At 43.2% G+C, this 16324-nt stretch overlaps 1 protein-coding gene across 1 annotated transcript in view; it reads right to left on the bottom strand.

Annotated features, from left to right (window-relative positions):
• Positions 1-16324, bottom strand: part of LOC138265840 (TRPM8 channel-associated factor homolog) — a 497333-nt gene that overhangs the window by 109448 nt on the left and 371561 nt on the right. Inside the window, exon 7 of the mRNA XM_069213933.1 lies at positions 3320-3657. Within this exon, the coding sequence (XP_069070034.1) occupies positions 3320-3657 (338 nt within the window). The remainder of the gene's footprint in view (positions 1-3319; positions 3658-16324) is intronic.

A 16324-nucleotide genomic window follows, 5' to 3' on the forward strand; every position in this document is an offset into this window, starting at 1 on the left:
AACTCAATTGGGATAGACAGTTTAGGAGATATTTTGAGGGGGCAAGCCCTGGTTGGGTTTGAGCTCCTGCAGCAGAAGTATGAACTGGCAAAGCTGGAGTGATATAGATACCTATAACGTGGGCACTCACATAAGAGATATATAATGGAGGGGGAACAACTGCCAAAGGTGACACCACTTAAGGGTCACCTTCTCATAGAGCCTATAACTGATAAAACCATCTCTATAATCTAAAAAGCTGATCAGTAATTCCCCAAACCCTATGGTTGCTTTGATAGATGTCTGGGTAAGAGACCTGGGTGCCCTGGATGACGATGACAGGGCAGAGGCCCTACAAAACATGTGAAAAATAGGGATTCATTCCCAATTTCAGCTGGTGCTACTGAGAATCATCCGCAGAACATACTATTCTAGAACCCTACTTTAAAAGATAGGAAGGGGAAACTCTGCACTTTGTTTGCAAGGGTGTGGACAGGAAGATACAGTCTTCCACATCCTTTGGGAATGCCCAGTCATACAACTCTTTTGGTGGGAAATGGTTCGGAGAATGTCTTGGGTAGTAGCCCTGGAGGTTCCCCTAGGCACAAAATGACTCCTCTTGGCTATAATAGGAGAGGCAGCCTGGCCAAATAAAAAAAAGATGTGGCTGGTAGTTGCAGCGGGAATGACTAAATGTAATATTGCGCAAGCCTGAGGCACTGCGTCTCTGCCTCTGATAGAACTCTGAGAGTCCGACTTGACTGGTGTTAATATTCACAGCAAGTGGTCTATCAAAACAGTGGCTGTCCCAAGAACTGGGAAAAAGTGTGGGGCAGCTGATGCAACTTTTGAAGCGATTGAGTATAGGGGTGGAGAAGGAAAAGGAATGATGGGCACTGTCAATTGGGTGTCTTCTACTCTTTGACTTACAAAATATCATTGGCCGTTAAGGTGTTATTTTAAACGTATACTCACGATTTACTGTTGTCATCTACTGGTTTAACTGAAATGTATAATGCATGTTCACTCCCATATCATTCTTGTACCTAATGTATGTGGAGCAATGTTTCAATAAAGAGTTTTAAAAAATGACAAAAATCCAATTAGAGAATGGGAGATATGCAATTTAAAAGTGTTTGGTAAGTATAGCTCCTAATGCACCAAGTGCCACTTCCAGTCATTTGGTCGTGCTAGACCAGGAGAAAGTCACAAGTTCAGTCCATTGGCAGTAGAACACAGCCCTGATACAAGGAGCAGGTTAGTCCTGTTAAAAAAGTTACCTTCTCAAACTCAGGCACACTGAGTCCAGTTCGAGGTGGAGGAGGCCACGCAGAGAGCATTGGGGATGGTTATTGCTATGGCCTGAAGAGCAGGCCTGTCATCACGGATGTTCATCTCAGTAATGTGAAGATCCAGTGGGGTGTCTTGGATGATTGTTACTGGATCTTCGTGTTGGCAGTCACAGTGATATGTTGCTGCTGTAATGCAAATTGCAGATCTTGCATTGCCGGTCATTGCTGGTTTTTGCAGGTGGTCGCAGGTGGCAGAATCTCAGCACGAAAGGGACCATTCATGGTCACGGTGAGCCCAAAACTTCAGGATTTCTCCCTTTCTATCACATGAGTGCACTTGATGCCAGACAAGGATCCAGGTCCTGGGGCTGCACCTCTTGGAGAGCAGAGACTCACTCTAGCAGAGGCCAGCAGGGCTCAGGCAGATTCATTTGCTGGCTCAGGCAGGTGCAATACAGCATTTCAGCTGGGAAGTTGCAGGGAGGCTTCTGGAATTTGTTGTGTCCCTGTAGGCCAGAACAGGAGGTCAGTCAACCGACCTTTGGAGTCACTGAGGTCTTCCTGGAAACAAGAAGATTGTCCTCTATCCTTCAAACAGCAAGGAAGGCATCAGACAGCCAGGCAATGCTCTGAAGAACAAGGCAGGCCTCAAGCAGTAGGGCAGTCCTCAGAGAAACAAGGCTGACCTAAAGAAGCAGGGAATTCCTCTAAGTACAAGATAGTCCTGAATTGTGCCACAGGTCCAGGAGTGTAATGAATAGTGTATCTGAGTGTCTTGTTTTCATGTGTGGTGCTAGCTTTGAAGTGGAAGAAACCTCTGGAGTTTCCAACCCCCCACAGATAGTTCTGGAATTACCTTCCTCCCAGCCCAGTCTCCAAGAGTCATGGGGTGAAAAAAGATGTCCTTTGTGAATGTGCTGAAACAGCTCCTTTGAAATGTAAGTGGGGCAGGGAACAGTTCTGTCCAACGCATCCTGGCAGGATGGCCCACCTGCCAGCACCTATTCCCCCTCTGTCTCATTGTCTAGGAGGAATACACAAAGGCAAACTGCCATGCTAATCAGAGTCACGTGAACCAAGACACAAGCTATAGGTGCCAAATTGCTATGAGAGCAAAATGCCAAATTTTTATAAATGACATTTTCAGAACTGTGACTTAAAATCCAACTATACCATTGAGGAATTTAAAATAGACTTCTTTTGCGACCAAACATGGCAATTCTACCTGTTCCCAATCAAAATTTATTGCTTGTTAACTGTAATAAGGTAACCCAATGTCATGCTATGGGAGAGGTAGGCCTCACAATAAAAATAAACAAATTTACAAGTTTTTCACTACCACAACGTTGAAAATTAAAAGTACATGTCCAACCTATTTTAGCACAATGTGCTGTTTAGGGCCTACCTTAGGGATGACTTGCGTGTATTAATGAGGGAGCTTTAGACCTGGTGGAAGGTGTAATTGCCAGGTTGAATTAGCAGTTTAAAACTGCACCTAGACTGCAGAGGCATTCCTGAGACATGTTTTAAAGGGCAACTTAATTGTGTGGCACAATAGTTCCTGCAGGCACACTTGTAGCATTTTATTTAATGGTCCTGGATATTTTGCACTAATTTACTAAGGACCTATAAGTACATTAAATGTGGCTCTTGGTTGTAAGCCAATTTTACCATGTTATGAAAAGTGAGCACAAGCACTTTAGCGCTGGTTATCAGCAATTAAGTGTCCTAAGGCCAACAAAAACGAATTTCAGCAAACCAGAGGGGGAAAAGCAAAACGTTTATGGAAAACCACACTAAGGGCACATACTGAAGGATATTTGTATGAGTCTTGAAAAGCAGCATGATTAGATAAAAAGGTTGTAAGCCACCTTAAAGAGGAAATAAACTCTTTACAATTGAATTCAGAGCCTGGAATGACATGATGGAATGATGTAGCAGCGTGAAATTAAAAGCGGACACCATAAGGTAAAAAGCAAGTGCGAAGATTGAAATCTGCAAGCAGAAATGTTATTTCCTGGTTGGTCATTATTTGTTGACAACGTCACCTGCAGGTAGGTCTCCAGGCAGGTTGCCTCATGCCAGCTGTCCAGCCTTGATCCGTTGTCTAGATAGCGGATTGTTCTGGCCCTTCTCTCTTCCTCTTGGAGGCTTGGGTGAGCCTTATTCCTGCTGATATTTAGCACTTTCTCGTGCACATATACTGTCCACATATTGCACATGGCTTCGAAGGTGTGAGGCATGATTTGCCATTCACTGCGCTGCTGGTTGTGTCCTAACTCATGGATGGGGCCCCATATGCCCTTTGATAGAATTGATTTTGCATCAACTAGACTTTTAGCTGACCTCACATGGCACATTATTGGATATCCTGAATGCATCCATCCTATAAAAAAGACAGAACATGTGAGTTCTTTGTAGAAAATGTACAAGTGCACAGACACATCTTTGAGAAAAAGCAAAAGAAAACATTGCAAATTAGAAGTTCCTATCGGTACTGACATTGTCAGCCCAGTTCACACAGATGTCTTCTACAAATAGGTGTGACTTGTGGTTTAACAGACGCAGTCTATTGTCTTCGTTGGAAACCTTTAGACCTCAAAGAACATTTTTCAGAGACAGCAGATTTGGATATGAAAACACATTAGCAAACTCAGCGTTGGTGAAAGCCTCGCCCTGACAGTCCCAACTGTCACACATATCACAGTTGTATACATACAGGACACAAGTTGTGTGAAAAACAAATGTGCTCCACTGCTTTACTATTCTTGAGTAAGGAATGACATATAAACTGAGTTTTATTAACTTAAATTGAAACACGTCGTCGTGATTGAAAGATGTATTCTTCAGTATAAAGTTTACAAGCAACAGAGTGTATAGATCGATACAAGAAACTCAGAAGCCAAGTATAAGGTACCGAATTTAGTTGTGGTGTTAGAGCAGATTTATTAATTATAATTACTGTTCATTTGCATTTGATCAAGGGAGCATTAAAAGGCTGCAAAATAAAGTCACTGGTACTTTCTCTACTTGTAATGATGGCTGAAGACAAGGTGGCTTTTAAAGGTTAGGAGCGAAGTTTCCTATGTGCATGTTTTCTCTTGAGTATGATTTTCATAGGATAGTTGAAATGGGATTCAAATGAAATGTAATGTTGCAAATGATCACGGCTATTGCGGTTTGCAGCCACAACCGTTTGTTTACTCATTTAAATGGTTTATTGTTTAGAAGTGCAATGTCATATTCCCTGCTTGTAGAGTAATTTGGATATGTAATTGTTTAATCTTTGGGCGGTCTTTTGATTACGTGTTAATGCAACACAATTGATAATTGTTGATCGGCTTATGTTACCTAACTTTATCAGTCCAGCCCATGTTGCCACAACACGCCACATGAGGAGAGTGGTCTTCTACTCCTTTGACCCTATAAAATGTGTCTATTCTGGGATGTGTGTGCCAGGCCTTTCCTTGCTTTAACACCAAGCAGTCTCTGTGTCAGTCTGTTATTGGAATAGTTTTTGGTTCTAACTTTTGATACATTGCTGGCGATCACCCTTATATTGAAACCTCTCAATTATAATGAATTATATTGATACTGACTTTTGCTTTCGGTAATGATTCTTCATTTTGAATAAACCTTCATGGTTTGGTCTGTGGTTATTGTCCTGCGTGTATTTTATTTAAGTTTCCTCGCTCCCTCGCCCTTTGAGGCTTATGCGGCCCGTAGTCCTGCATATTGGTCCTTTAGTATTTTGTTGGCGCACCGTGCTGGCATTTGTGGAATAATGCAAGTACACCAGTAGTAGTACACTAGATGTTCTGACTTGTTACAGCTGTTGGGAGTTCCATTACATGAGTATAAATAGGACTTTGTGAAGACAGTTGTCATGCATGGTCAGTTGTTTTATGCAGGTTGTGACGGGTTACACGCATTCCTTAACAACGTGGTCAGATCCACAACTGCGGCATTTCCATGCATGAATTTAGTTGTAAAAGCATGTCTAGCAAAGGCATATGTGGAAACGGTTTTGTGGTTCTGTCATACAACCCCCCCTCATGCACCTTGAGGCCCAAAATGACTCCCACCCCTAATAGCTAAACTACCACACCCAAAGCCCTAAAAAAAAACTAACCTGACCCCCCCTTCCCCATCCCTAAAAACTTAACTATCCTGACACCTTCCACCCACCCTGAGGCCCAAAACTACCCTACCCCTAATAGCTAAACTACCACACACCACACCCCCACCCATACTAAGCCCTAAAAACAAAACTACCTCGGCCACCCCACTCTAAAAACATAACTACCCTGACAGCCTCCACCCACACTGAGCCCTAAAAACGATCCCCACCCCTATTGGCTAAACTACTCCGGACCCCCCCCCACCCTAATCCCTAAAAAATAAAACTACCTGAACCCCCTGCTCCTACCCCTAAAAAGTAAACTACTCAGTCTCCCCACCTACCGTCAACTCTAAAAACAAAACTTCCCCAAACCCCCCACTTCTGCCTGTATAAAAAAAAAGCCAAACACCCGCCACCCCGCCACCCACCAACCGCGAGCCATTAATCCACCTCCACCCTAAAAAATGACTGCCCCCAACACTGCCCCAGCCCCACTTACCTCACCACATCCTCTCCTGATCTTTTCCTTTTTCTGTGCCTTAACCACAGATATACGTAGTTTTGCACAGAAAAAGGCAGTCGTTATTCTGGAAGCATGGTTACGCTTGCGTGGGAAATGTCCATGCTGTTTACAACACGTGGTTAAAGACGTTTCCCGTGACAGTGTATTTGATTTGTCATGTGATGTGAGATTCGGAATCAGTACATGTTTTTGGGGGTGCAAATAGCAGTGGTGTTATGTCAATCATGTTGTGCGTCCTTTGTTGTGCATGCTTGACAATCTGTATTGCACTGTAATGCTTTGCAAGAATAGCTGAAGTTGTTTTGAATTGTGCTCTTATTGAAAACTTGTGATTTTATGTGATTCATGTGCTAACGTTTTAGGATCCATTTATAAGGTTTGCAGATTTAAATCTCAACATAATTATTAAGGTTGTCCACTGAAAAGCATGTGGCATCACAACAGATTATAGGTTGAAGTACTATAAATGAAAGTCCTATGAAGCTCTTAATAGCATTGTTGAGTATGAGCCAATCAGGGTAGTGCTGTTCATTTCTTTGTGCACGGGGAATGGAGGAGCTGATTCTAAGGTGGGGCACCTCTGGCCCATATCTTATCTTGGCATGAATTAAAGTACTTAGAATGTTTCCCCTTTTTTTGGTGAGTTTGATTTCTCTTCCCATATCCTGGTAGGCAGACAAGGTGTTAGACTTTTCATCATTGGCGTGGTCTCCCTTAACGTTTTGCCTCTGTTCCCCAGGTTGTTGATGTGTGCTGGACTCTGATTTTACTGTTTTTGTTACTCTGGGCACTTTACCACTGCTAACCAGTGCTAAAGTGCAAGTGCTCCTGTACAAAATGTGTATGTGATTGGCTTTTCCATGATTGGCATATTTGAATTACTAGTAAGTCCCTAGTAAAGTGCACTAGAGGTGCCAGGGCCTGCAAATCGAATGCTACTAGTGGGCCTGCAGCTCTGGTTGTGCCACCCACATAAGTAGCTCTGTAATTATGTCTCAAACCTGCCATTGCAGTATCTGTGTGTGCAGTTGTAACTGTAAATTCGACTTGGCAAGTGTACCCACTTGCCAGGCCTAAACCTTCCCTTTTCTTACATGTAAGGCACCCCTAAGGTAGGCCCTAGGTAGCCCCAAGGGCAGGGTACAGTGTATGGTGAAGGTGGGACATATAGGAATGTCTTTTATATGTCCTGACAGTGAAATATTGCTAAATGTGTTTTTCACTGTAACAAGACCTGTCCCTCTCATAGATTAACATGGGGGCTACCTTTAAATCTGATTAAAGTGTAAATTCCCTTTGGAAGCAGATGGACATGTGGAGTTTGGGGTCTCTGAGCTCACAATTTAAAAATACATCTTTTAGTAAAGTTGATTTTGAGATTGTGTGTTTGAAAATGCCACTTTTAGAAAGTGAGCATTTCATTGCTTATACCATTTCTGTGACTGCCTGTTTGTGGATTCCCAGTCTGGGTCAGTTTGACAGTTTGGCTGGTTACACCTCACACTAGACAGTGACACAAAGGGAGCTGGGGTGTAGTCTGCATTTCCTGATGAGACATCTGTGCTAGGAGGGACGGGAGGAGAGGTTACTCACACCTGAAAGGGTTTTGCCTGCCCTCACACAATGCAGTCATCAACCCCCTGGTGAGTGTCTTGGGCCTGGCATGTGTTATATTCTTATGGTGTTATGTCATCGGGATTCTGATCGTCCGATCGTCTCCCAGCAACAGTGGGGTTCTGGAATGTGGGCAGAGGAAGAGAAGATGTTGGAGTGGTGACAGCCGGACCAGGGTCGTATTTACAAATAAACTATACTTGAAGCATCAAAAGAAACCCGTACCATGTGGTGTCTTCAACGTAACAGTGGCGACGAGGGTGACGTATAAACCTTTTTTTTTTGGGATCGGCAAAGAAGCGACCCTGGACCGGTGAAAGCGGCATCAGCTGTGGTGTGGCACGGAGGAAAGGCAATGTCGACGAAACGGAGACGGAGACGGAGACAGAGAAACAAAGGCGGAGCCACAAAGGTATGAAGCCAAGGGCGGTGACCACGGGATCGGAAAGCGGCGTTGTTTGAACAGCGTCCGTATTAAACTGTATGCACGAAGACGCACGTGCATTCGTGTGCGACTAGAAATATACGGCTGACGCGTATGGTTGCTCAGCAACGCGCTTACAAGGGAAGAAAGAATCAACACAGCTGATTGTGCTTGGCAACGTGTGTGCGGCAATTTTTTAAAAAAAACATATACATTGCCAAGCAAGCGGATACAATTTAAACCAGTGCCAAGGAGAGAAGGTGTCTACCATCAAAGGAAGTACAGTGGACTATAATATTATAAGTACACAAAAGGATACATAACATAGAAATATTAGTATTTTTAAGGCGAACAATGGCAACACAATCTATATTTCCACCACCAACGTTTTTAGAACTACCAGGAGAACCTTGTATGACATCGGGGGATTGGAAAGAGGCTTTTGTTACATATTTGGAAGCTATTGGTGGGGAAATGTACGTGGAAAAGAGGAAGCTAGCAATTCTAAAGCATTGTCTAGGAGTTGAAGGTAGAAAAGTATTAAAAACGTTACCATTACAAAGTACACAAGAGGAGACTCGGATCAAGAGGAGGATGTTTATGAGAGTGCCATGACGGCATTGGAAGAAAACTATGGAAAAAAAAATATATAGTAGTGGAGCGACACAGGTTTTTTTCATACACTCAGAAACCAAGTGAGACAATAGATCAATATGTAAATAGTCTACGTAGATTGCCCATTTCTTGTAAATTCAGAGATTTAAATGATGAGATCATACGGGATCAATTCATCAATAGATTGAAAGACACGAAAATACAGGAGAAGTTATTAAGTTTAAGGAATCCCACCTTGGATAAAACAGTAGAAGTTGCAAGACATATGGAAAGCACAACTCAATATGTTAAAGAACTCAGGGCCTCATTCCGACCCCGGCGGTCAAGGACTGCCGGGGCCGGGGTCGGCGGGAGCACCGCCAACAGGCTGGCGGTGCTCCGCAGGGCATTCTGACCGCGGTGGTTTGGCCGCAGTCAGAACAGGAAAACCGGCGGTCTCCCGCCGGTTTTCCGCTGCCCTCAGGAATCCTCCATGGCTGCGCAGCTTGCTTCGCCGCCATGGGGATTCTGACACCCCATACCGCCATCCTGTTCCTGGCGGTTCGGCCGCCAGGAACAGGATGGCGGTATGGGGTGTCGTGGGGCCCCCGTAAGAGGGCCCCACAAAGAATTTCAGTGTCTTAGCAGACACTGAAATTCGCGACAGGTGCAACTGCACCCGTCGCACCTTCCCACTCCGCCGGCTCCATTCGGAGCCGGCTTCCTCGTGGGAAGGGGTTTCCCGCTGGGCTGGCGGGCGGCCTTCTGGCGGTCGCCCGCCATCCCAGCGGGAAAGCCAGAATGGCCTCCGCGGTCTTTCGACCGCGGAGCGGCCATATGGCGGTTCCCGCCAGGCGGGCGGCGACCGCCGCCCGCCGCCCTCGGAATGAGGCCCTCAATACTCAAAATTACAATAAAGAACAGAGTGTAGTTGGAGAGGTAGGATACCCTAAGAAAAAGAACAAGAATACATTTGATGAAGGCCAGGGGAAGAGAAAAGAGTGTTTTAGATGTGGAAGTAATAAACATCTAGCAGAAGAAAAAAATTGGCCGGCTATAAATACTAAGGGGGTTATTACAACTTTGGAGGAGGTGGTAATCCATCCCAAATGTGACGGATATACCACCAGCCGTATTACGAGTTCCATAGGATTTAATGGACTTATAATACGGCTGGTGGTATATCCGTCACTTTACCGTCACTTTTGGGACGGATTAACACCTCCTCCAAAGTTGTAATAACCCCCTAAGTGTTTTAAGTGTGGGAAAATTGGGCATTTTGCAAGAGTGTGCAGGATGATAGGTGAACACAAATTCAGAAAGGCAGTGAATATAGTAAAGAATAATGGAAAGATGGAAAATAGTAATAGTGAAGAAGAAGTAGAAGTGTTATCTGTGGATGATGGAACCACACTGATGAACAAGAATGGGGAAATTTGGGAAACAACAAACTTATGCCCACTGATGTGTCACCGGAAGGGTATGGTGGAGGGAAAATTCCTGTTTTAGGCTATTTTGCAGCAGATTTAAGATTCAAAGGCCGGAAAGTGCGAGCGAAAGTACATGTTGTAAGACAAGGACGATCATTGCTCGGATGGAGGGAGAAACGTGCGTTAAATGTGGTGTTAGATCCAAATCACCCGGAACAAGTTTTGTTAACAAAAGGAGGTATAGAAGAAAAGTGGGTGATTAAGTTTCCAGAGGTGTTTAAAGACAAACTGGGTTGTCTCAAAAATTTTAAATACCAGATTCTGTTGAAAAAGGATGCAGTACCTAAGGTACATAAGGCATGAGTGGTACCAATATCGCTGAGGAACAAATTAAAGGAAGAACTTTGTAGGTTGTGTGATGAGGGTATAATCGAACCAATAGAAGCGTCCGAGTGCCTGAGTCCAATTGTAATATGGCAGGATCCGCATGTGCGTGGACTTGAGGGATCTGAATGACATTATTTTAATTGATCGGTTCCCATTGCCAAGGATACATGAGATGTTAGCCAGCGTGAGAGGAGGGAAGTATTTCACGACGCTGGATTTATCAAGTGTGTATCACCAGATGTGTCTGGCAGAAGAATCACGACATTTGACATCCTTCATCACAACCGAGGGAGCATTCCAGTTTGTGAGGATACCTTTTGGCCTGGCATCTGCCTCTGCGGTATTCCAAAGAGTAATGCAAGGAATACTGAACAATGTGCTGAACACGTTGGTGTTCCAAGATGATGTGCTGGTATGGGGAGAGAGCGAGCAGGCACATGATGAAATACTAGCAGTAGTGTTAAGGAAGTTGCAGGAAGCTGGGCTTACTATAAGCAGGAATAAGTGCAAATTCGGCGTGGAAGAGGTGGAATACCTTAGACATATGTTAAATCATCAAGGCGTAAAACCTAAGCAGAAGTTATTGAATGCTATAGAGAAAGCTCCAACACCGCAGAACAAAGAGCAGCTGAGATCATTCTTGGGATTAGCTGAATATTACATGAAGTTTGTAGAACACTTTGCAGAGAAAGTACATGTATTAAGAAATTTGATGAAGAAGGGATGCCATTTTCAATGGTCCAAAGAGTGTCAGGAGGCATTTGAAGTAATCAAGGAAGCCATAATTCAAGCCATTACACTTAAACCATACGATCCAGAGGATGAGACGATAGTTGTAGCGGATGCTAGCAATTACGGCTTGGGAGCAGCATTATTACAAAAACATAAAGGAAAAGAAAGAGTGGTGGCATTTGCATCACGAACATTGAAAGGAGCAGAGCCAACCTATTCAACAGTGGAAAAGGAAGCATTAGTGTGCTGGTGGAGTGTACAGCATTTTCGAACATATGTGTGGGGCACAGTATTTGAATTGAGGACAGATCATAAACCCTTAATAGACATGTTCACTACCAAAGGGGCCGGAAAAGCAACTCCAAGAGTAGCAAAATGGATGTATAGACTACAGGAATACACATTTAGGATGAACTATGTACCGGGCATAAAAAATATTAACGCTGATTGCATGTCAAGACTACCTGTGGATGATGGGGATGAATTTATTGGGGATGAATGGGTGGTGGCAGATATCTCGGAAACTTGGAGGGCCATTAATCAAGAAGAGTGGGTAACTGCTGTTCGGCAGGATGTGTTGCTGAGTAAGATTGTGAAAGCTATACCGAAGATGGGTGAAGTGGAAAAAAAACATATAGATGCTGATATTAGTGAATTTAAGCAGGTGTGGGAAGAACTATCTGTTATGGATGGTGTGCTGAGGAGAGGTGACAGATTAGTGGTACCAGAGGGGTTGAAAGTGAGAGTGCTAAAGTTAATGCAGGAAGGACATGGGGGCATATCTGCAATGAAAAAAAAAGTTTGTGCAGATTACTGGTGGCCGGGTATGGATAAATGTGTGGAAAGATATGTAAGGAATTGCGTTGCGTGCTCGTGTAGTGACAAGTCGCATGTGTTGTCGGAAACGAAGATTGATTCGCAAGAAATACCGGTGGAGCATGGGAGCGGGTAGCTATAGATATATGTGGGCCGTTTGAGTATTTGGGTGGCCAGGAAAGATTTGCCATAGTCATGATGGACTATTATTCAAAGTGGCCTCAGGTGGCATTTGTAAGGGAGGTGAAGACAAGTAATGTTATTGCATTTTGTGAAGAAATATTTAGAAGGGAAGGGTTTCCCGGAAAAATGGTTAGTGATAATGGGCCACAATTCACTTCTGATGAATTTATGAACTTCCTCAAGATTTGGGGAATCAAACATTGTAGGATACTAGTTTATCATCCAAGAGGAAATGGCATGGTTGAAAGGTTTAATTGAGTATTGGGAGAAAATATTCAATTAGCCTTGTACAACAATTTATCGTGGAAGTCTCAAATTAGGGACATGCTATGGAATTACAGAATAACACCACATAGTGTGACAGGCGAGTCTCCATTTTTATTATTGAAGGGAAGTGGCCATGTACTATGGCTGTGCCGGCATGGATGGGAAAACATAAAGAAACAGTGGTTAATCATGAACAGGTCAGGGAAAGGGTAAGGACGTATCAGCAATAATATGTATCGAGACACAACAGTAAGGTTATAAGAAAACAGAAGAGGCATGAGAAGGGCGTGTGGGTGAGAGTGAAGGTAGGTAATGCGGCAAGGAAAGGGGAATCCAAGTTGTCGGAGCCGAAGAGTGTGTTAGACGTAAAAGGAAATTGCGTCAAGTTATCGGATGGTAATTGGTGGAATACAAGGAGAGTAGTGAAGTGTTCAGAGGTGGAAATAAATGAATGGTTTAAGAAGGAGAATGAAAGGGATGGTTTCATGGGAAAAGAAAGGAGTGAGGTACATTTGGGTGACATGGATAATGAGGCACGTTCGGAGAAGGAAAAAAGTGTGTACAAAAGATCAAGTACTAAAGTGAAGGAGCCGTCAAAGTTACTTAAGGATTTTGTGTGCAGTTAGTGTGATATAGTTGGAATATAGTCAGTATATTTTGCTTTATAAAAAAAAAATATATATATATAGATAAATTAATAATAATAGGTTCATGTATATATATTTGCATTAGTCTTGTCAGTGAAAGTTAGCATATATTTATTATAGGATTGGGGATGTGTTATATTCTTATGGTGTTACGTCATCGGGATTCCGATCGTCTCCCAGCAACAGTGGGGTTCTGAAATGTGGGCAGAGGAAGAGAAGCGGTTGGAGTGGTGACAGCCGGACCAGGGTCATATTTACAAATAAACTATACTTGAAGCATCAAAAGAAACTCGTACCATGTGGTGTCTTCAACGTAACAGCATGGGCAACGGCAGGATTTCACATTCAGAAGAGACTTTACTTTGAAGTAGGCCTACTTCAAAGGAGAAATTGGGTATAAGAAGGGCACCCAAAACCACAGACTTTAGAACACTTCTGGAAACAAGAGGAACCTCTTCCTGAAGAGGAGCTGAAGAGCTGAGGAAGAAGAGCTGCCCTGCCTGTGACTGTGCTTTGTGGAGCTATCCTGCAGTTGCTGCTTCTCCCAGAGTAAGAGGGCAAAGACTGGACTTCGTGTGCCTTCCATCTTGAGAAGAAATCTCCAAGGGCTTGATTTGGAACTTGCCTCCTGTTGTTTGAAGTCTGAGGGACAGCAAAGACTTCTCTCTGCCAGAACCTGGAGTCTCTGGAGAGACTCCTACTCTGCCCTATGGTGCCCATCCAGTTCCAGGGACTCTGAAAGGAGAAGCTGGCAGCCTAAGAGGAATAAATCCACGCACATAGTGCCGTGCGGGGAAAAGATCAACGCAACTCTGATCTGAGGCTGAAGAAACGATGCAGCTGTAAATCGGTGCTCGCCAGAAACGCGACCAAAGAATTGACGCACGGAGCTGGAGAAATGACACGCAGAATCGCTGACAGAGACTAGGAGATCGAAACACACGCTGCGTGGTTTTTTAATCATCGTGCGGCTGTATTTCCGATGCAAGTACGACTGGGCATGTAAAGACAACGCAAGGCCTGCCCGGACCCGAGATTGCTGACCGGATTGATGCATCGCTCTCCTGCTGGTAGAAGAAATGACGTGCCTGACCCGATGAAAGGAGAAACAACGCAAGGTGTCGCTTGTGAAGGAAATCGACGCATGGTAAGCCCTTTTTGACACACACTCGCCCGTGCGGGGTTATTTTTGACGCACCTAAGGTACTTTTTCACGCTAACAGTATTAGTGTGTGTTTAAAACTACTTAAAGACTCTTTTTGATTTTTAATTGATAACTTGACTTGTGTATTGTGGATTTTTGTCGTTTTGGTCATGTTTTGGTTAGATAAATATTTCCTATTTTTCTAAACCTGTGTTGTGTCATTTTGTAGTGTTTGCATTACGTTACTGTGTGTGTTGGTTCAAATACTTTACACCTAGCACTCTGAAGTTAAGTCTACTGCTCTGCCAAGCTACCAAGGGGGTAAGCTGAAGGTGATTCTCTTTTACCCTGACTAGAGTGAGGGTCCTTGCTTGAAGAGGGGGTAACCTGACTGTCAATCAAAGACCCCATTTCTAACACAATGTATTTGTTTTGATTTATATATTACGTTCAAGTCTTATTTTGGAGTTGAACTGTGATTGGCTGTATTAGTATTTGTATTGTGAGTTAGCTTGACATACATTGGGTGCGTGTTTAAATAAGCCAGCGATTCCTGCTAATGGGGGAGATTCTCAATCCCTGATTGGTAACTCCACTCCAAAAATGATAAAGGAACGTGGGTTGTATTGCTCTCCTTAGATTTTCTTTATTTTTCTTGGGCCATAGTCCTTTCAGACTCAAGCAGGCCTGATCTTGCTTATCAGCCCGTTAGCATTTTATTGGGGCAAAGCTGACAGCTGTGACAGCAGGTGGTTCGAATTACCATTTGTGGCTAGTATTACCACACCTACACCTGGCTATAACAAACCATTCTGCTCAGAACGGATAGAAGCAAGCTGACCACGTCATAGCAAGTCAGAAACCGAGTTCGGATCCCTATTCTGGGTCGAATAACGGCCTTCTTTGGCTCCCATTCATCAACTGCTTTGGTTTATAATCGTGCATGTGAAACAAAGCATGGAATAAACCATTCATGCAGTTCCACTGACTATGATTTGCTATTTGTTACAATTGTTTAGGGATGGGAGGGGCATTGTGACTCACTCGATGCTTCACTACTCATGAACATTTCCCCTCTCCATACTCAAACATGCTATTAAATAGCATATCACATTAGGCACAGCTTATTTATATATGTATATTTATATCTATTTGTGTGTGTGTGGTGAGGGATAATAACACATTGTTTGGAACAAGTGTACTAATACATCTGGATTCATAGATTGATTACTAAAGTGCAAACATTATTGAAGAAAGTAACTGGGAAGAGATCACAAAGAAAATTATGAAATATTGAATAATGTGGTAAACAAAAAAGAAGAAAATTCAGAAGGGATGAGCTACAATGTTAGCTAGCTAAAGTGCATACATTAGAATATGATGGTCAGAACCCGCCTCAAGGAAAAGATGTCTACCACCTTGGAAGAATCACAGAATCTTTTTCTAACATAGATTCATCGGAGGATCACGAAAAAGCATAACTTCAGCAATCAAAGTTTTTTTCTGGAGGAAGTATTGTGGCTCCCCTTGGACAATGAACTAACAATCTAAGCAAGAGAGACCCATTGTCATAAAGTACAAAAACTGAATATATAGGTAGCACAAGATGATGACCAGATACTCGTGTTGGCCCACAGACCAGAGCTTGTGGCAAAGAGGAAATTGAGAAAAAACACTAATCAGGACTATCACAAAGTATAATCTCACAGTCATTGAACAAAATCTTCTCGAAAAGACTTGACTCTCTGTCTGAATACTCATTGGAACTTGAGAAAAACAAAAACGGATATATTCCCAAGCAAGCAGATTTACAAGCCAATGACACTTGCTTTTTCACAGACCACATTTTAGCTGCCTGAATAAACAAGAAAACAAATGCACAGTACAAACATTTGAAGTTAGGCTTGCGCATAAAGGCAATACCCACACTCATGTACGCCCTTTTTTTTAAAACAGATTTTATTGATGTAGTCATTCAATAGAACCCCAGTTGTGTTTACAATCACATATAATCTACAGCACAGGGTGGGACAGTGCAAGTAAACGGTTCAGACCGGATTCTCACAATAGTAAAGACAAGAAAATCTATATACAAAATAATTGGGCATGGGATCTCAAGCGCAATGTCTCATGTATAGGCTGGTCTGCTCCAATGCCCCTGATTATATT

Source organism: Pleurodeles waltl, chromosome 2_1 (assembly GCF_031143425.1).
Source record: "Pleurodeles waltl isolate 20211129_DDA chromosome 2_1, aPleWal1.hap1.20221129, whole genome shotgun sequence".
Classification (NCBI taxonomy): Eukaryota; Metazoa; Chordata; class Amphibia; order Caudata; family Salamandridae; genus Pleurodeles; species Pleurodeles waltl.